This window comes from Hippocampus zosterae, chromosome 3 (genome assembly GCF_025434085.1).
Source record: "Hippocampus zosterae strain Florida chromosome 3, ASM2543408v3, whole genome shotgun sequence".
NCBI lineage: Eukaryota > Metazoa > Chordata > Actinopteri > Syngnathiformes > Syngnathidae > Hippocampus > Hippocampus zosterae.
Genome location: NC_067453.1, coordinates 19,159,390 through 19,180,088, shown reverse-complemented (window position 1 = coordinate 19,180,088; position 20,699 = coordinate 19,159,390). Strand labels below are relative to the sequence as shown.

The following is a 20,699-nucleotide window of genomic DNA, read 5'->3' as shown; positions in this document are numbered from 1 at the left end:
TCAGAATTATGGTGCACTTGATGAATTTATTGAAGTTTTTGTATTTGCATCAGGCACTCTGGAATCTGAACTTCTACTTCCCTCTGTACCACGGGCACAAGCCAAACGCGTCATCCTTGGCTTTAGAACATAAGGCTTTGGGTTTGCTTTAGACACACTAAAATGCTTCACAAGGGACAACAAAACCAAAAAAATAAAATATGTTCTCTCAATTTGTACTAAATTAAAAAGGCTGACTGAATCTATTAATTCAAATTAAACTAAATAAAAAGACTTTCAGTTAAGATAAAAAAACAATAAATATGTTTATTCAACACTGCTTGAATACAAAAATATAAGAATTGCTCTTATTGTCCTCTCACTAAATGACGACCGGCAAGGCGAGTGCATAGATTAAAACAAGACATGGCATGAAAGGAAAATAAACACATCAGAGAAAGTTATCATCACTACATTTGAGACAAAACGTCAGCTTCATCTGAATCAGTTTGTCAACTTCAGCAATGGTGTCCTCAGTTGAAGAAATTGAACAAAGTGTAGAATTTTCCTTTCAAATGCTGCAACACATTTTAAGACCCACACAGCAAATTCCAAACAATACTCCAGCAGTTTTGGTAAGCCAATACAAGCGCTTTCTTTCCTTTTCAATAATTCAGCATGGATGGATTCACCATTTTAAGACTCTTTTGTTGTTGTTATTGTGATGGTTCAATTCTTTGGATCCAGATGTTGAGCTAGTGATCAATTTAACTACTGTAAAAGGTTGGGGGGGGGGGGTATCATATTTAACTAACGTGCAGTTGTTGGCCACATCATTAGGTACACTAGCATTCTCATGAGATACATCAGTCTGCAGTCTGCAACATGCTGAGGACTGTTTCTAGTATTTTGCTCTCATGTATCTCGGTAATCATGTATTAGAATTGAAAGATTCTTATTTCTGTTATGAAGGAGTACCTAATGTTATGACCAGAAAGTTAATGATGGAGGTAATAATCATTGTAATAGAGATACCAGCCATTAGATACTCCCTTTTCGTTCTCTGCTGTTGTCAGAGGTGGCAAATCCAGATCCAGAAAGTAAAAACTCTGCCACAGTTTGGCTCCCAGAGCTCGTTTACTTGAGCTTTACTTGGTTGAGTAAATGGGTAAGGCCAAACTGTGGCAGGGTTTTTACTTTCTGGACTTGTATTTGCTACCTCTTGCAGTTGTCCTGTGGTGCAGAGCTGATGCAGTTCAGTGGTGTCAATGGTTCAAACTTCCTGTAATACTCTCTGACAGTGATAAAGCAGGCAGTCGGGCAGGTCTGGAACCGAAGAGCGCAACCATACGGCCAAGGTGCCACCATGCACCCGGCAGTGCATCAAACATAGCTGGTCACGGAGGAGCCGGCAAGCTACAATTCCTTCCATTCCTGTGTGGGGCAAAACAAAAGGGTCTTATTGGAAGCAAAAAGGAATATTAAGATGTAAAAAGCTTGTCAAATGGAGCAATATTTCTTTTGTAATATGGAGCTTTCACAACAGCTGCAGTTGTAACAAGGCAGAACAGTTAACATAAAATCAAATTCGGTAATATAACATAACACCTGGACAGTAATGCAATCGTAACCACTATTCCAGCACTTTTTGCTTAAAACAATTATAGATGAAAGAGGAGAGAATCAAAGTGTCCTTTCACCAATGGGTCAGAGACATCACGCTCAAAACGTGCATGACGTCTCACACGTCTGCTACAAGCGAAGTTTAAAAGTAAAACAAGAAGCTGCAGTGTCCATTGTTGAATAAAAACGCTGGTTCACTTCTGCTGTCCCATGTAAATCCGCTTTATTTCCAAGCACCGGCTCTCGATTCTAAATACCAATCCGTGCCTCTCTATTCATGCTCAGCATCTTTTCAGTCGCACCAACGCAGACTTTCCGACAGCGCCGACATCTCCGCTGAACAAAACGCGGCCGTGACAAATGCTGACTATAACAGGCGCAAAAAAACGCAAATGCCTCGGGGCTGTCAAGTGGCGGCAGTTAAATGGTGCCCAACAGTCCCCCCCATCAAAATCGGTGCTGGTACACGCATGGTGACGAGAAGGCGCAACCATCAAGCGCAGATTCTTCTCCTTCGACGAATGTCCTGGCCAAAACGGGTCCACACGATGTACAACAAACACCATATGACAAAACAACAACAAAAGCAGAGCTCTTGACGACAGGTCAACTACAGCGCCATTTTCAAAGGAACACTATCCAATGTTACATTTTTGGGGAGGGGCAGGGGATCAGAATGACAGTAAGAGACTAAAGTAGTCACTTCACTAGGAATGATGACCCATCAGACGTAACACTGAATAGTGTCGTTACCTATGACGGCCACCACATGAAGGTGAAGTTTCCTCTCCAGCACATCCAACGTCGCTCTCAAAGAATCCTGGACGTCTGCTACGAGCGTCAGGTTCTGCTTTGTATCGTGCGAGAAGGCCAGCCACATGGTGCCGTACTCCTCTGTGGACAACTCCAAAGGCCTGAGCACAAAACGAATGAGTCTGACGAAGACAAGCAAATATTCACACTATGACACACGGTAACAAATATTTCACCTGATGAAGGAGGGAAGCGGCAGTTTGTAAGAGAAGTGGGTTGTCTGAGGAGTTCTGTCAGGCATGTTGAAAGAAACCAGGCCGGATACTTCAAGATGAACTGAAGGCCTCTTGGCAGTCAAGGAGTACTGACACACTTCGACGTGATGGCACCTCAACTCGTCTATTAGACTTTCAGAGAGACAGGACACCTGGGGGAAAAATATATATATATAAAACTTTGATAAACCTTTAGCACAATGGATTCCAATGCAATGAAAATGAAAAAAATGGCACAGCTGAGCAAAAGCTGTTCCAGCCTTACAAAAAAAAAAAAAACAAGTAGAACAGCACTTTATATTGAACTACGTATATAAAAAAATATTGTCATAAGGCTTCAACAGAATGTAGAGACAGTTTGTGCTTCATGATGAAGTCATTGCAGCCCCTTCCGGTGTGCGTCGGGGGTCTTATAATACAGAAATAATAGTTTCACTCAGCTACTGTGACTCAGTAATCGGCAGAATCATTTTCCACAGAGGATGAAGGACAGTGTATACCTGTATATCTGTGAGTATTGTTATGTCTGTCTACATGTGTTGCAGCACTATTTGAGTTCAAATATCCCTTCTTTAAAGCGTTATAACACGGCGATAACACAGAGACGTTAGTCGTCAATTCTGTGTTAGCATTAAGCTAGTGTATTTAACTTATCCGGTTATTTAAGCTAGACAATGTGCAATTCTTTAGTTTTAGAAATATCTCCATTACCACAAACAGTTTTGGGAGGAAATTCACATATTTTAAATTGTCTCCTCACAAAGAATACTCAAGCTCCAAGGTGGATATTTTATATTTTCCAGCAGTCTTGAATATCAAAGTTTCATCCTATATGTTGGGATGTATTAAGGAGAGTCTATTTCTAATTTACCTCAACATCTCCTGAGTCCACCTGCACAATGAACTGCTGTACATCAGAGTTGGAGGAGTTGGAAATAAAAACGAGCAGCACCAAAGTGTTGTCTTTGTGTACATGGCAGGCGGACAGATCCACGCCGTGGCTGGAACACAGAGGAGTGAATTCGGAGTGGTTCGCTCCGATGCAGTCAGCAGGGAGATAAGAGGTGAGACACAAGTCTTTCATTCCCGCTGGTTCTTCCGTCTCACAAGATCCAGCAACGGTTAAACGGTTGTCCCTGATGAGACTGGGCTCAGGTCCCTGCACGTCGCACTCTGTGAACTCCCCCTCTGCGGCGCAGGTACCATTAGCCGCCGCGGAGCCCTGAAAACTTTCAGTCATCTGCGTACATGAGGGTAAGGACCTCTTTGGGTCCATGTTGGAGTTACACAGCAGGTTATCGAGGCTGTTGGGAGGAGGAATGATAGAGTTGGATGTCTGCTTGCTGATCTCTGAGGAGGAGACCGGATCTTTAGCCTTTTTCCTCAACCTCTGATGTTTTGGCTCAGACTTTCCCATCTGTTTGGCGACAAAGAGTTATGAATAAAAAGCAGGGCTGAACATCAAATTCAAACCGACATCGCAATGTACTTGAGTGCAGTTTTAAAATTTGGGGGTGGGGAGGAGTAGAAATAGTACAAAGTAGGAATAGTAAAGGAAAAAAAACCTCCCAAAAATAGGGAAGCATTTTTTTCTTTTTTATATATTATTTTATAAGATCTGCGCTATATCATACGGAGCCTAAACCAGCGAAATGAAGTTGCTGTGTTTCTATGCTCACCAAGGACGAAGATGTTTGGGAGCCCAGGCCGACAAACAATGAAGATGCCAGCTGCTGTTTTTCTTGATCCGCGACTGGCGGTGGGGTAGGATTCTGTGTGATGCCGACTTCCTCGATCTGGTCGGCTGAATGGACGGGACCGGGCACTTCAACCGCTGCAGATTCCCTCTGGGCCAGGTAGCCCTCCCTCCCCCACACTCGCTTCACTTTATCCAGCTTTAGAGTTGTTGTACTAAGGTAGAGAGAAGACATCGCATTGATGCTTGTACTAATGCTACGTTAAATTTTGTCTTTTTGCATCTGCAATCCTTTTCTATCCTCTTTTTTTCTCTTTCAGACAATAGATTGATAACCGTAAATGGATGTCCCACATTGAGTCTTGGTTCTGTTCAACGTTTGGTATTTTGATTTTCTCAAGAGCTCTCTTAAGTGCACTTTGGTTGGTGTTCACACCGTAATGCTTTGTAGAACTCAACTGTGTTGTTTAAAAACGGTATCATCTGTAAAGTGCCTTGAAAGGTGTATTTGAGACATATAAAGATCAATGAAAAGAGGAATTTAAAAAAGGAAAAATTTGAAAACGCAGAGATGAGTTTTACAAACCCCGCTTTGTGGGAGTGGTCGGTACTGTCACCTGACAGACCAGAGCTCATTGAGGGCAAGGTGGGGGACTGTCTGCCGTCTAAGCTGCTCAAGGACATGCTGACAGGTAGCGACAGGCTGTAGGGCTCCATGCTGACAGCTGACGAAGGAATCAGAACGACGATGTTCAGAACATGTCACATTGTCAATATGGGTTCAAGTTTGACCGAACCTTTTGCCTGAGCGAGTTCTTCCTGACGTTGGTGTGGAGACTTATAAGGAGCGGCACCAGCAGCCAGCGCTTCAGACACATACTCATCCAAAAATGACAAAGATGAATCAACCTGGTAACCCAGAAACCAAATTTAATGGTACACAACAACTGAAGTACTGGATTGCTGCGATATGATCACCAATTCCAAAATTACGACATGTTACCTCCAGAGGCTCCGTGAAGGCATCTCGAGGTAGCACCCTGGCCCACAACTCAGGATTCAAGTGGAGGTTCTGTAGTTCCTGAGCCCTTTGCCTCAGCACTGTGTCCATGGAGCTGCAAAATGTTTCGGAAACTCCCTGAAGCACAGGCTTGGCCGCCTCGCCCTCACAGAGCTTTGTCATTGCCAAGAGGACCCAGCTCTTCGTTTCACTGCTGGCCTGCTTCAAGTCCAAAACATTGGCCAGAAGTCTCACAACAGTGGCAGGTTCCAGATCATCTCTCAAATGAGAATATTCTCCAAGGACCTGAAACAAAAACACAAAACGGTTAGGATTTTAAACAATACTGTGGGGCCAGGTATACTGGAACTGTGACTGTTTGGTGACAATGAGCGCATGCGCAAAAAGAAGTTCATCACTGTTCATCATGTGCAACATTCCTGCAGCTGCAGTTGCATGATGTCCATCTTAGCAATAGCACTCACCCAGCTGATGACCTGGAGGAAACGCTGAGGCAGTCTCTCAGGCTCTCCCTGTAGCAGAGACACATAGGAATCCACTGCAAATAGCCTCAACATCCTGTCTTGTTCCCCATCATCAAACCCTGGATCATTGGAAGACAGACACATTTGGGATGATGCAATAAAAAAAGAGAGGAAAATACTACACTATCACAAAAAGCTGCGTCACCTTCTGAGATCAGTTTGAGAAAGTTGTTGGGGATGTCGGGCTGCATCAAGTCTCCACCCAGTGAGAAGACAGTGTTCATTGTGCCAATGAACCACTTGTTGTCAGGTGCATACGTAGAATTTTTCATCGGAAAAATCAATGAAACCAAGCACAGGTTCTGGTATTTTTTTCAACAGAGCCATTTTACCCATCTAGCTAACTTATGACCTTAAAAGTAAAATTGCCGAAATTACTTTTGCATGTTTTGGGAAAACGAGAACAAACAACCAGTTCAACAAACAAGTTCAGTTGCCTCGATTCAACCATTGACCTGGATGACTAAGAATCTATGCAAAAGATTAAAAATAAATAAATGAACATTTTATTGATTGATCCAATGACAGTAAGTTAAAAATGACTTGGGAAACTACATTCACCCAAAATGAAAAGCGTCCGTAAATTTACAGTAAAAGTAATGGTACATAAATATCAAAACGGTTTCAGATTCAGATTTCGACCATAATCCGTTCCAGAAGGCTGTACGAAAACTGAAACCACGCTCTTTTAAAAAAAAAAATCTTTATTGGACAGGTCTGCTCACAATTGAACGCTACGCGAGGAAGCATCACTTCCTCGTCTCCCCGAGGAAGCGTCACTTCCTCGTGTAAGGAAGGCGAGTAGAGTCAAGTGGTGCATTCAAGTGCGCTCAGTTTGGTCAAGAACCGATTTTCGGTCGTAATCCGAGGCATAAAAAAACTCAAAATTTTTGGTTGAAAACCGATTTGGTCGAGAACAGAGACGTTCGAAAACCGCTGTTTGACTGTAATTGCAAACAATAATATTTCCTGCTTCCATCCACACCAACAAAGGATATTTTTCAGCCACTTCTGCCACCTTCCCCATCAGGTCAATGGTCGTGTAGTCGTCTTTACTGGTGCGCAGAAACTCCAGCAATTTCTCCACAATGACAGTGACATTCTTGCCGTTTGTGATCCTAAAGAGCAACTCCAGTGTCTACGTGCAGACGAGAGAGGATATAAGGAGCTGAGAAAATCCAGATTATGAACCAGCATCTGTCTCACCTCACGCTTGATGATGAGGTCGGCATGATCAAGGCATTCAATGATGGTCATCTGATGCTGCAGGGCCAGTTTAGGATCCTGCTGGACCACGTAGGTGAGTGCTTTCAAGCCTGCAGCCCCACCAAAACATTGTCATTCATCGACAGATTTATTTTAAAAAATAAAAATACCCTGCAGGTTGCCTACCTATATATTTCAGGTTAATCTTTGGCGACAGAATAAAGTTACCAATACATTTTGCAGCTTTTTCCAGGAGTTCATGCTTTGGATGAATTGTGTAAATACATTTCACACACTCGTACAATATTGCTGGGGAAAGATCAAAGAGGATGATGAAAGTGAAATTAGAAGTAGATGAAGCAACATCGAGAAACCCCATTATGATTTCGAATGTGTCATACCATAAGTGATGTTGTGGTTCATCTCGGCTCGTCGTAAAGACTCGTCAAGGACTTCGTACATTATCTCACTTGTGCTGTGTCGCACACACACAAAAAATAAAAATAAGTCAAAGCAGAGCATTGGATGCTCAAATCCATTGAGACTCGGATTAATTACCTCTGGTCATCTTTCCCAAGCAAGGATAGAATCTTGAGTAGCTGGATTTGAAGCCAAGGAGAAGGAACACTATGATAGTTGTAATCCATTGGCAGTTTTCCACCCACCACTTGTTTCAAAATGGTGACAAAACTGTCTGTCAAGTCCTTGTAACGTTCTGGATTCTCCTAAATGAGGCAAAACAAACAAAAGGATAACAGATGCTAAAATATGTGTCTTTTGTTTTATCATGTCACAGTCAAAGTTTTAACAACATAAGCAATGATGAAATACAAAAAAAAAAGAAAAGAAAAAAGTACTTTGATCATCTGTAAGTAGATGTGCAGTGAGGCCGTCATAACACCCGGATCCTTGTCACACAAAGCTTTGCGAAACTTGTTGTGGATGTGCTGAACTTGATTGGGTGCAATTAGGTAAAATTTGTACAGTGCCAGGACTGCTTTTCGTCGAATGATTTCTCTGTACAAAAAAAGAAGAAGAAAAAAAAAGAAACGTTATCAGAAACGTAAATATGTGCAGACATGTTGTTTTTTATGACCAAATCTCACACAAACACACGCCTGACAAAAATTACGACTGAGATCTGATACAAGAGCCATGTTGGTTGATAGTCAGTGGATGCAAAAATGAAACCTAAAAAAAAGCATTTCTTACTTCGGGTGAGTGAGCTTCTCTTCCACAAGAGGGAGGATCGCAGGTATCATATCTTTGGGGAACAACTGGCTAACAATAGTGAGGGCCATGCACACTTCAATGAGGTTTGTGCTCTGGAGATCCTGAATGCAGAGATGGCATGGAAATCACTAATTCCATATTAAAACAAAAATATCTTTATTTAAAACTAACCACAACACAACCAACCTTTAAGACGGTATTTACAAGGAGGAGGAGGAGCTCGTGACTTTCATTAAGAAACAAGGCCACGGCGAGGTAACCTGGAAATGACAGACAAAATATTTTTGAAGAAAAGCAAGCAAAAATGCAGCCTTTACCCTGAATTCAAACCATTTAGAATACAACCCAAAATGTCTGGAATGTCGAAAAAATTAGCTCCACAGGTGGGGAATTGGAATTCCCCAATTACATTATTTTGCAGCTGAATCAGTCACTCTGCTGACAGAAGAAAAAAAGAGTGCATCCAAACTGTTTCAACTGTCCCAATTTTTATTTTTGGGAGAAAGGTATGCTCTAACTCAATGCAAATGACAACAATGATGAGTGAGGTATTACTTTTTTCCCCTTTAAATAACGTGCACAAAAAAACACATACCAACTCTCTTGTCCAACGCGGTGCCTTGTTGAGCCAGCTTTATGGCATGAATGTAACAGAAGGAAGCCTTATAGCCCAACATTTCACAGTAGATGGCTCGCACCATGAGCTCCTTCATCTGCCTCTGATGCGTGACACCAAAATTCAACATTACACTCGAGCTCTTATTGTGCATGGGCAAAGAACAGATTTCATGACGCTAACCATGGATGTGTTAGGGGACGACACTTGATCTTTAATTGCGGCCAGTTCTTGTTGAATCAGCTTCTCTTCCTCCTGATCAGGATGAAAATATGGGGGAAAAAATTGTACTTTCCAAAATTCCAAATTAAGTACAGTACCAGTATTACATGCAATATAGCACGAGAGAATAGTTTTATTAAAACAGTAGTTCTGCAATCTCATAATCTCATTGCAGGATTTTTTTTCTCCTAAAAAATGAATTTGTCATCATAACACTCGTTCTTTTTCTCAAAAATAGTCAACTTTCTTCCTCATGCATTTAACTGGCATTAAGATGATGAGGTGGTCAAATGTCTCTCCTGTAAGGGGATCCTGGACCCAAAGTTTGACAATGCTTTAACTAACCAATTTTAATCAATTGAGCCACTCAACATGTCGATATACATTGCAGAACTGATGCAGATATTTGACCTTATAGTAAGTTGAGCACGTTAATGTGTATTTGACTAGCTGTAATATAGTAAAGTTTTGGCGGATGACAAACTTACATGCTTGGATGTTAACTCTGTGATTCCTCTGATGAGGCTTGCCAATTTGGAGGTGGAAGATAGTTTGGCAGCGCCCGGTTGAGAGTCGAAAGACAGCAGGCTCGGCAGAGCTGTCAGGGTTTTCTCCACTACGTCGCTCATTTTGGCCCGCTCGGGAGCTGTCTTACTTTTTAAACGAATCGTTGAGGGAGGCGTCTATCCATCTCCGCCACGTTGGAACACACAGGCGGACAATAATACGCGTGAAATGCTTTAAAAAAGCACGGGAAGAAAAATCCTAAAACCGCGGGCGACCATTGTTGTGATTCCGGTAGGTCACTTCCGCTTTTGTGAAAACTTTATTGAGAACATGCAAATGACAAATAAATAAAAGATCACACCCCAGTGATATTCAAACGCAGTTTATTATTATGATAATTATGATAATATCTAATAAACAAGCAATTTATAACTGTACACTAAACTACAATAAATAATTACAGTTAATGTCAAATTACAGCCTTTGGACAACTGCATGGAAATTAGTACATTCCATTTATTAGCATTTCGATTTCTAGTGTGGACCACACATATGTGACTGGATATGCACATTGATTGAGCCTCGATGGCTTACACGTGTAGAAATAAAATAAAATCATAAAATTGATGGTGATGAAGAAAATGTTAATATGCCATAACTTCTCATTTTACTGTGCTTATTTCAAAAATATTAGCAGCTTAGCTTGTTTTAATATTGAAAGATGCTTTCTGTGGGAACAGGTTATTCGACATTGATTCGCTTTCTTGCTCGTCTACGACACTGTACTGTGTATTCATCAGTATTAGGCATACCAATAAAATCATTATTCTTCTGTAAAACAATTACCGGTAATAATTTACAAACAACGCCCTTTATGTGGCACGTACAACACATCACTTTATCGTGCCACTTCTATCCTAGAACGCTATTCACTACAAGTGTTTTGTTTTGTTTTATTTTTTTCACCAAATACATTTCCACACTTTTTATTGTCTATCTTAGGTCCTTCTGTGCAGTTTTATCCAATCATTTGGCTTAATTGTTCAGAGTGATATGTTAATCTAACCTGGCTGTGAGACTAAAGTACAAACAATGCTTTTGATATGTACAACCACAAAGCAAATGTCCATTTCTGTGATTGTACACGAGCAAACAGAAAGGTCTTTGTGTCCGCAGGGCTTCTCCTCTGTCTGACTTTATTTCATCCGTGTCCAAGCCCTCAAGCCCAAATCTGAAACCAACAGCGCCGCCGGTTATAAAAGGAATTTGAGCAACGACAACACAAAATTACATGACTAGGGTCCTTTTCTTACCCGAAGAGTGTGGTCCCATGAGCCCGTGCAGAAGGCCGTCCCATCCGGGGACACCCGCAATGTGCTGACACGGTTCTCGTGTCCAAACAGAATTGACACCCGTGTTCCTTTGAGAACATCCCAGACATTAATGGTGTAGTCGTTGTAGCCACCAAAAAGAAGTCGGCCTAGGGGAAGCACACACACAAATAATTTTATCTTCAAGAGACATTTGCTTTATGTACTTTGTACAAATTAAATATAATTAGAAACAAAACTCACCACTAAGAGAGAAATCAACACTGGATACGCCGAATATGATGCTCTCTTTGGAATAGATTGCTACTTCTCTGTCTGCTCTTAAGTCATACAGGCGGCACTATAACAAAAGTGCCAATGTTTGAACAGAGCATCATGGCTAATAGGAATAATTGTGTAGGTGCATCACGATACATTCAAATATCATGGAATAATGCACATTGCAGTAAAAGTAAATACTCATATTACGTGGTTTCATTAAAAACATGAGAAAATACTTTTCAGAAGATCATTTCCTATCCCAATTCTGTTGGGGTTCACAGGACGCGGGTAAATACGTTTTCTCATTGGGATGAGAATTATTTTTTTTTTCTCTCCATGTCACTTTATGGGCGCAGTAAGATAGTGATCAAACCATCATATAATAATACTCACTGTGGCATCATCTGAGCCAGACGCAAATGCATCTCCGCTGGGATAGTAACTGTTTAGAGAGCCAGTGAGAGAAAGATGATATATTATCCAATATAATCGAACATAACAACATAATCTAATTGTATTCCAAGGCGTTTGTGACTCACCGCACGCTGTTGATGTCGGATTCATGAGTTTCAAAAGACTGGATGCACTGTCCTGAACGCATGTCCCACACATTGGCCTTTTTATCGCAGCCCTACCAAAACAATGGCAGAAGGACCATGTTCAAAATAATTTCACATTATCATTTCATATCAATAACCAGTTCAGTCAAAACCACGAGAAGGCATGAAGATACTCTCTAACCCCTGAGACAAAAGTGTTCCCGGTCTCGGAGGGCGCCAAATCCAGACACAGCACGTCTGCCGCATGGCCATGGAAACTCTGCAACAACTGGCCGCTCTCGACATCCCATAATGCACACGTCCCGTCCCCGCTGGAAGTTAGGATCTTCGAGACAAAGAGATGATGGACAATTATAACAGGGGTGAAATGTCGATGAGCTATAAATGGGCGGCCTGCTTTGTTTGCGTAAAACGCCAAATGACCTGGACATGAACCCCGATTGGCTGTGTTGAATTATTAAACAAGTGAGAAAGCTTGACTGCCCGGAGCATAAAAGGCATTAACAACAACACACAAATGAGTTGAGTACAATAGTGCTGGCCTAAACACGATCAGAAGCACAAATTTACAATTGACATGAAATCGTCAGAATCTATTGGTGATGGAAATGGTCAGACCACTGAAGGCCCAGCTCGAAACACCCTTACCCACCGATGGCTTTTACAGTACACTGGCAAGTCCGAATTTAGCAGCAAGAACAGCAACCAAACGGCTCGTCAGTCCCCAACCAAATTTGCAGGTCCCCAGAACAAAGACTGAATTGTTGTATGCTCTTTTTGGATGTGTTGCTGCTCTGTGTCTGTTAAAATAGCAGGTGTTTGAAGGCTAATGATTAGCATCACGTAAATGCTAATGCTTCAGACGATCATGTTAGCATTAAGATAGCGTAATCTACAGTAAACAGTGTGAGGCACATACATAGAATTAGCTGGAGAACTCAGCAAGCAAGATAGTCATTTAATTCTCACCTGCATGTCCGAGTTGGTGAAGCTACAAGCGGACAAGTAGTTTGTGTGCATGGCGACCGACTTTTTCTTTGCAGCCAGGTTCTCGTTTTTGTCCAGAGACAGAGGATACACTGAACATTTGTTGTCCAGGCCACTGGGATGGAACACAGAAGCAATTAAATACAAAATGAACTGCAATAGTAGAAAATGTTTTTTAATATAATAATAAAAGTTGAAATCATGCATGGAGGGTGACGTTTTGCAGCGGAATTGGCGGCTGAAAACACTGAATATTTGATGCCGAATGTGTAATCTTTGAAGCTGAAAAGTGTACATTGAATACTTTGATGGTAATAAAATTAGGAATTTCACTGTTAGTACCGTATTTTCCACACTCAAAGGCGCACTGGATTATGAGGCGCACCTTCAATGAATGGCCTATTTTGTCATTTTTTTCATATATTGGATGCACCGCATTATAAGGCGCAATCTACAATGCATCCACTAGATGAAGCTACGCTCAAGGAAATGCCAACAGAATACAACATTATACTACACCGTGATTTATATAGCGACGATCAGATGTCAGTAAAACATATTGTCACGTTTCGGTTTTGCGGTCTGGCCAGCAGGTGGCATGAGCGGACTTTCTGGCACACCTGCTGCCAATCTGTAATCTTCAGACTCGGCATTTAAGGACTCCTCCACCATTCACCTGTTGTGGGAGTATTGTCTATGGCATTGCTATCTTCACTGTTCTTTGACTTATTGGCTTTTGACCTCGTCGTGATTTTGCGTTATAGTTCTCGGTACCCAGTTTTGAGTAAGTACTGTTTTATTTTGATGATCTGGCTTTTTGTACGTGTTACATTGTTTTTTGTTCATATTTTGGCGGCTTTATTTTTCTTCCTTGCTCTTTTGTGCAAGCACTTTTGGTTACTCGTTTGGATTTACCTCCTGGTCCTTATTGTGGACCAGCGCTTTATGTTCTCGCCTTATTTTCTGTGCGATTGAGACATTAAATTGTCTTTTTTCCTTCGGAGACCTTGTTTTTGTCTACGTTTTTTGGATCCCCCCCAAACTCGGTTTATCCGAGTCCTAACACGTATATAATAAAGCAGCGACACAGTTCACTTAACCAACAGCAAGTTATAACATTGACTCGTTAACGTTGAACTATCTTGCCTGCTCTATTTCCGTGGTCAACTGCGAAACCGATCGCCTTAAGTATGAACTGTGATTTGTAAGCATGTCTCTAGCAAGGAGCCATTTTGGGGTTGACATATTACCGTGATGACCATACACAAGGCGCATCGGATTTTAAGGCGCAGTGAGCTTTTAAGAGAATGGAAAGCTTTTAAGTGCGCCTTTTAGTGCGGAAAATACGGTAATACAAATTCAGAATATAATGGCACATTTAGTATACTTATATACTGTATTAATTTTTAACATTTGCATCCAGATTTATCCCAACATTGAATAGGTTGTTGTGCATGTGTTTCACAAAAGCAAGCGCCTGCTATCTAATGACAACAAAAAACTGAGCCAAGCTGATGTGGCACTCACCCACAAGCTACAGCGCAGCCGGACGGGGCATAGGCGCAGGCCATGACCCAGGTGCAAGGCATCGTCACGGCATGCTCCTGATCCACATCAAAACAAACAAAGCTGCTTCAGAGAGGGACAGCAATCGCATCTTTTGAGTGGATGACTCCAAGAGAACAATCAAGTACAACATGAAACCCTGCTTGGTACACTTGGCCCACATGCTGGAACAACTCGCAATTTTAGAAAAGATTTTAGACTCTGTGAAATACGCTTGTGCTTCTATTTTCTTCCTTTCATAACTTCGCTGCTATAAATTGGGAATTTCTCCATTGTGAGACGAATAAAGGTTTTCTTATTCTTCTAACATTTAACATGAATTAATTTTTAAAAACATACAAAATAAAGCAACACGTATTGTTTTGTTGTTGTTGTTTTTTTGTGAGAAAAGTTACCATTGATCATATACACATAAAACAAATCCGCATTAGAATATTAAACGTTAGCATTTATATCTCTGTCAACTTCTTTCTTGTTTGGACCTGGATGCAATTCAAGAATACATGGTAAAGTGGTTCATGTGGTACGATTGTTACATATGTATTTTTTTTTACCCCTATGACTGTATACTGTACTGCCCAAGCATTGTGGATGATGCATTTTCACACACGCATAACACAAACATGATCAATGACAAAGCGAGACTGAAGAAAATGTATGAGGGTGTCGCATAGCACTCCACTACCGGTTATGGCATCATCTTTTCGATAAAACCAATCGATATTTACTGTATTTGGAAAGCACTTTTCTTCCAAACACTGCATCACTGAAGAATTCTATTTCAAAGGCTTGAGAGCCAAAGAGCTGTTCAGGACAGCCGATAAGGACGTCCATAGTGTTGAGCGCGGCACAAATAGGTCTTTATCTTTTATTCAGGGCGGCACGTTAAAAAGACGAGTAGTTACCTTGTTGGTAGTGAAGGCATCCCACACGATCACTTTTCCATCCTGCAGGTTTAGAAAAAAAGCAGACAAGGTTTATGATCAATTAATATCAACAGTATATGGCAATGGCGGCCCGGTAGTCCAGTGGTTAGCACGTCGGCTTCACAGTGCAGAGGTACCGGGTTCGATTCCAGCTCCGGCCTCCCTGTGTGGAGTTTGCATGTTCTCCCCGGGCCACGTGGGTTTTCTCCGGGTGCTCCGGTTTCCTCCCACATTCCAAAAATATGCATGACAGGCTGATTGAACACTCTAAATTGTCCCTAGGTGTGAGTGTGAGTGCGAATGGTTGTTCGTCTCTGTGTGCCCTGCGATTGGCTGGCAACCGATTCAGGGTGTCCCCCGCCTACTGCCCGGAGACAGCTGGGATAGGCTCCAGCACCCCCCGCGACCCTAGTGAGGATCAAGCGGTTAGGAAGATGAATGAATGAATGAATGAGTATATGGCAATATAGTCTATGCTTGTCACTGTCTGTCCCAGTATGTTCACATTTTCATTGAGCCAGAGGAAAGATGAAGTATTTTAAAGAAATGGAATCTCAACACACCACAAAACTAAATGTACCAATAGGTGGATACTGAGCTGGTGATGTTGTTTCAATTTACAAACAAATTTACTTACTGTGTGCGTGTGCTATGAATTATTCTGTCTAACAGTCGACCTCACAGCGCAGCTCCGCCCTCCCTGTGTGGAGTTTGCATGTTCTCCCCGGGCCTGTGTGGGTTTTCATCGGGTACTCCGGTTTCCTCCCACATTGCAAAAACATGCATGGCAGGCGGATTGAACACTCAAAAAATTGTCCTTAGGTGTGACTGTGAGCGTGGATGGTTGTTCGTCTCTGTGTGCCCTGCGATTGGCTGGCAACCGATATAGGGTGTCCCCCGCCTTCTGCCCGGAGACGACTGGAATAGGCTGCAGCACCCCCGATCCTACGACCCGTGTGAGGATAAAGCTGATCGGAAAATAGATGGATGAATGGGAACCGGTGAAAGACACAGGTTAAGTATTACTTGTGCCATCTAGTGGAAGAAAATTGAAATGTTCTGTCTGTCACATACGTTACTGGAAAAATTTGATGAACAAAGATGTATTTTTTTGGGGAGTAAAATCATCTGTGGTGAGAAGTAATGAAGTAAAAATACTTTGTGATGGTATTTAAGCACTTTTTTTTTACTGTTACGTTCCACACGTACAATTGAAATCAGATATACGAAACTTTCTAATCTTTACTTTGTCAAATAGGATAGTTACTTTTTTTCAGCTTCCACAAATGATATATTTTTTTTTTTACTTGGGGTTCAATAAGACTTCCAAAACAGAGACAATGGAGACATCGAGAACCAGAGACCATAACACGACAATGGCCCGAGAGATTCAGAGAATTTTTGGATGTTGTCAGGTGCAAGAATTATTGATGGGCAACATGTGTTTTGTGCCAGCCTAACAACCACTAGCATATGGCATTCAAAAATGCTGTATAATTTTAAAAAACACAAACATGTTAAGTGATTTATTTTAGTTGTGATAGCATTAGCTAATTTAGCATTTGTTGTACGTAAATTTACGGTGTTAGCAAAGACATGCGAACATGTTTGGATTGCATCATGGCCAGAATCAATGCTCGTTGGCTCCTGTGTCAAAATTGTGCTTAGTTATTTAAATTGGTTATGGAAGCATACTGCTGGCACGCCAGAAAAAAGTTCACTATCATGTTATCATGTGAAACTTAACACATTAACACATTAAATATGTTGTGTTGAACCTGACAAGTTACCAACATTAAAACATGACACGTATCAGGTTATATTGTGAAACTTATCACATTTAAACTTGAAATATATATAACTAATCACGTTTTAATGTGAAATCCATCACATAACGTAATATTGAACTTATATCTTTCCTGGTCCGGCAGCAATACATTTCCGTATTGGTCAACGTGTAAAACAGAAAAAAAGAGTTTTGTTTGTACCTAAGAACAATAATAATAATATTAATAATAATATTATTAATAATAATAATAATAGTGGCCCGGTAGTCCAGTGGTTAGCAAGTCGGCTTCACAGTGCAGAGGTACCGGGTTCGATTCCAGCTCCGGCCTCCCTGTGTGGAGTTTGCATGTTCTCCCCGGGCCTGCGTGGGTTTTCTCCGGGTGCTCCGGTTTCCTCCCACATTCCAAAAATATGCATGGCAGGCTGATTGAACACTCTAAATTGTCCCTAGGTGTGAGTGTGAGCGTGGATGGTTGTTCGTCTCTGTGTGCCCTGCGATTGGCTGGCAACCGGTTCAGGGTGTCCCCCGCCTAGTGCCCGGAGACAGCTGGGATAGGCTCCAGCACCCCCCGCGACCCTAGTGAGGATCAAGCGGTTCGGAAGATGAATGAATGAATAATAATAATAATTATTATTATTATTATTATTATGTGTCAAATTTATATGCACAACCGGACACACAAAGCGCTCATAGTACCGGTACTTACATTATTCATGCACTCATGCATTCACACTCTGGTGACGGTAAACTACATTGCTTTGCTACATCTGCTCCGAGGGAGGCTGGCGCAAGTGTGGCTGCCAGAATGCACCTACGGCGCCTTCGACCAGCACCACACATTCACACCCGAGTATACACAAGTGTGAGTGGTGAAGTGCTCAAGGACACAACAGTACCTGACTCGGAGAGAGTGGGAATCAAACAGTGGACAATCCGGTTACTGCATGACCTGCTCTTAACTCTGAGACAGTACCATTGTGGAGTATATACGAATTTACTTTTACTTAAGGTAAGTAAAAGAGACGAATAAGTACTTCTGGTGTTGCCAGTGGGTTGTTTTTTTTCAGCCAAGTATCTATAGTTGTACTAAAGTACAGTTAGTGAGTACTTGTGACACTTCTTTGTAATGTGGAATCTCGGCCCAATTATACAAAGCTGGAAAATTATTTGCAGCAATTCTGATGATCTATCAGTGCAAATGAGCAGCACAGGCGTGTGTGTGTGTGTGTGTTTTTGAGTGACCTGTGAAGAGCTGACGATCCTCCTCTTGTCCTTACACCAGTCCATACACAGAACTTTGTTGCCATGTCCTTTCAGAGTTCTTCGCGTCTTCATGACAAACTGGCCCAGGCCCTCCACCTTCTCGGCCACTTGATGCACTGAACCCACACACATTCACACCGATTGTGTATTACAGTAAATCTACTACAGTACTGATGATCCAGTGTAAGATTAAAACTGCGTTAGGCCTGCATCTAAATGGATGAATGCATTGCCTAATCTTTTTTTTTTTTTTTTTTTTTTTGCTCGAACCATCCCATGTCCTCAAAAAGCATCTCCCATGCAACGTGATGTAATCCAAATCCATGTTTTGATATCTTCCTCTCTAACGTTGAGGTTGTTGCTACGCTGCAGAAGGGATGTTTGGATGCTACGAGAGTCATACAGATGCTTGGAAGCACATAGCTCGACAAATAGGGAAGCAGCAAAAACAAACCGAGCCTGTTCAATGTCAGGACACGCCGAGCCCAAGTGAAGAAAATACCGCTCACTGCCTGATGTAAAAAACGACTACGCTGGTGTTTTAGATGCAGAAAAACAAACATCCGCTCTGATTTGTCGGCGCTCGGGTGAATGGCGAGCGGCCTCTCCATTTTCCGTACTCACGCTCGACGTCGTGCAGTTTGGCTCTTTCCTCCTCCAGCTTCGACTTGAGCGACTCCGACTCGGTTTTCAGATGCACCAGAGTCTCGTTAAGCTGTACCTCCTGTGTCGCCATTTCAAGGAGCAGAGGGGATCTCATATATATTTCTACTTTATGCGGGGCCGCGATGGGCAGCGAAAAGGCTTAAAGCAGTAGCGCGCGCACACACACACACACACACACACACACACACACACACACACACACACACACACACGCACACACACACACACACACACACACACTCACACACACGCACACAAAGCTAACAGCTGATGCTGTTCTCGTGACGTCACCGCGCCAAGACGCTACACGGTACTGTGGTCCAATCTCCAAGATGAGGAGAAGAAGGAGGTCGGGGGAGGATGCTGTAGTTAACAGAAGGAACGGAGAGAGGAGGAAAAAGAGGGATGGAAGCTCCCGCAAGGATGCATCCTCAAAAGCTGAATGAAATCCAAGATGACTTAAATGTCCTTCTTGAGCACTCCGCAATGTTCAATGACGCTTCAGGTACACAACTACAATGTAATGCAGTGCAAAATGTATGCATTTTTTTTTCGTCAGAGATTAAAGTAAATTTTTCTCAACCCATCCCCCCGCCCTCACCTATTCTGAATAAAGAAAGAAACCTCAAAAAGTTTTCATTTTCATTCTCATCATCGTCATCATAATGAAAATTTGGGTAGGGTTAAATGGAAAAGTCCAAAAATGGTGGAGGTCATATTTGGAGGAAAGAAATAATTTGTGATATGATGGGAAGTTTCGAATCTGATCGGATGGCCATGACATGTGGGGTCCCTCAAGAGTCAATCCTTGGAGCCTCTTTGTTCCGTCTGTATATACGTTACCCTACGATCAGATGCTTCAGAATGCCAGGTTGGATGTCGTGCTATGCGCGTAGCTATACTTATCAACAAAAAAAGAAAAGCTTTTTTTTAAAAATCTGTGTCAAAAACACATTTAGGGATACATAAAATTTGCTGTTGACCGGTGCAATTGATCATTTATATTATTAAAAGTACAGTCTTGTCATATTTGTTGGAATCATTTAGCTACTTTCCCCCTAATATTGGTCATTAATTTTATTTCATTAAGTAATTACTTGATTTGTATACTGTAAATACTGTGGTGCCTCAAGATACAAGTGGTATAACATCAGCAAATGGAATGTAACAAATTCAACAGTTTTGGCTTATATTCAACTAGCTGGTTCGCCGCCCTCCGGGCGGCTCATCAGCTAGTTCCTGCGGAAGGCTGGTAAGGTGGGCCTTCGGCCCACAAAAGTGTTGTTGCTTGGTTCAACTTTTTGTTCATCTTCATTGCTTATCGCAAAAATAAAGAGATGTTTAGCTCTACTAAATAACTAACAATTTCATTGCAATGCTTGTGGGTAGACAACATTTTTTCGCTAAGATGCCCGCGCGATCGTAGTGAGCCACTGCCTGAGCGGCGCAGTGGCGGCGCGCAGCGGCGCGTTGAAGTAGGTACGTTTTGAAAAGGGACAGACGGAAGGACAGACCGCGTGCGGGACGACGCGCAATATACTGTAGGAAGGTTGTGCTGCTCTTTCAGGTGTGTACACACATTGGCCACCTGGGGACAGTATAAGACAGGCATAAAGACACGTGAAGAAGAGTTTCACAATTGATGCAGTATTCTGCAGTTTTAATTGCAATGTAATTTCCCCATTGCGGGACAAA

The 20,699-nt window shown here is 42.0% G+C and overlaps 2 protein-coding genes across 4 annotated transcripts; both read right to left on the bottom strand.

Moving 5' to 3' along the window:
* Positions 1-6: 6 nt before the first annotated feature.
* ap4e1 (adaptor related protein complex 4 subunit epsilon 1) lies at positions 7-9,956 on the bottom strand. Of its 2 annotated transcripts, XM_052062339.1 has the most exons (22): positions 9,637-9,956; positions 9,110-9,181; positions 8,906-9,029; positions 8,497-8,570; positions 8,290-8,411; positions 7,935-8,094; positions 7,636-7,802; positions 7,479-7,552; positions 7,264-7,386; positions 7,078-7,187; positions 6,869-7,009; positions 6,017-6,128; positions 5,812-5,930; positions 5,330-5,632; positions 5,124-5,235; positions 4,913-5,051; positions 4,310-4,541; positions 3,893-4,047; positions 3,502-3,631; positions 2,592-2,782; positions 2,356-2,516; positions 7-1,413 (listed from the first exon to the last, which is right to left on the bottom strand). In XM_052062339.1, the coding sequence occupies exons 1-22, from the start codon at positions 9,775-9,777 to the stop codon at positions 1,253-1,255; spliced, it is 3,123 nt and encodes a 1,040-aa protein (XP_051918299.1). In that variant the 5' UTR covers positions 9,778-9,956; the 3' UTR covers positions 7-1,252. The 2 variants fall into 2 exon arrangements, with proteins under 2 accessions (XP_051918299.1, XP_051918298.1); XM_052062338.1 differs by having other exon boundaries at positions 3,502-4,047.
* Positions 9,957-10,021: 65 nt separating this feature from the next.
* gnb5a (guanine nucleotide binding protein (G protein), beta 5a) lies at positions 10,022-19,528 on the bottom strand. Of its 2 annotated transcripts, XM_052062343.1 has the most exons (11): positions 18,963-19,526; positions 18,318-18,454; positions 15,266-15,307; positions 14,322-14,398; positions 12,777-12,909; positions 11,989-12,132; positions 11,787-11,878; positions 11,641-11,689; positions 11,230-11,326; positions 10,969-11,135; positions 10,731-10,886 (listed from the first exon to the last, which is right to left on the bottom strand). In XM_052062343.1, the coding sequence occupies exons 1-11, from the start codon at positions 19,096-19,098 to the stop codon at positions 10,875-10,877; spliced, it is 1,086 nt and encodes a 361-aa protein (XP_051918303.1). In that variant the 5' UTR covers positions 19,099-19,526; the 3' UTR covers positions 10,731-10,874. The 2 variants fall into 2 exon arrangements, with proteins under 2 accessions (XP_051918302.1, XP_051918303.1); XM_052062342.1 differs by lacking the exon at positions 11,230-11,326 and having other exon boundaries at positions 10,022-10,886; positions 18,963-19,528.
* Between the last annotated feature and the right edge of the window lie 1,171 nt (positions 19,529-20,699).

Bases quoted from the DNA above. Each gene is read 5' to 3' on its own strand.
- ap4e1 (XM_052062338.1), bottom strand. From the start codon at position 9,777: ATGAGCGACGTAGTGGAGAAAACCCTGACAGCTCTGCCGAGCCTGCTG. The intron at 8,412-8,496 runs GTTGGTTGTGTT...CTCTGCATTCAG, and splicing joins TTGTAAATACCGTCTTAAAG to GATCTCCAGAGCACAAACCT. The intron at 2,517-2,591 runs GTGAAATATTTG...TTTTGTGCTCAG, and splicing joins CCGCTTCCCTCCTTCATCAG to GCCTTTGGAGTTGTCCACAG.
- gnb5a (XM_052062342.1), bottom strand. From the start codon at position 19,098: ATGAGATCCCCTCTGCTCCTTGAAATGGCGACACAGGAGGTACAGCTT. The intron at 14,399-15,265 runs GTAACTACTCGT...GATGTGGATCAG, and splicing joins ATGCCTTCACTACCAACAAG to GAGCATGCCGTGACGATGCC. The intron at 11,879-11,988 runs GTTAGAGAGTAT...TTGTTTTGGTAG, and splicing joins GGAACACTTTTGTCTCAGGG to GGCTGCGATAAAAAGGCCAA.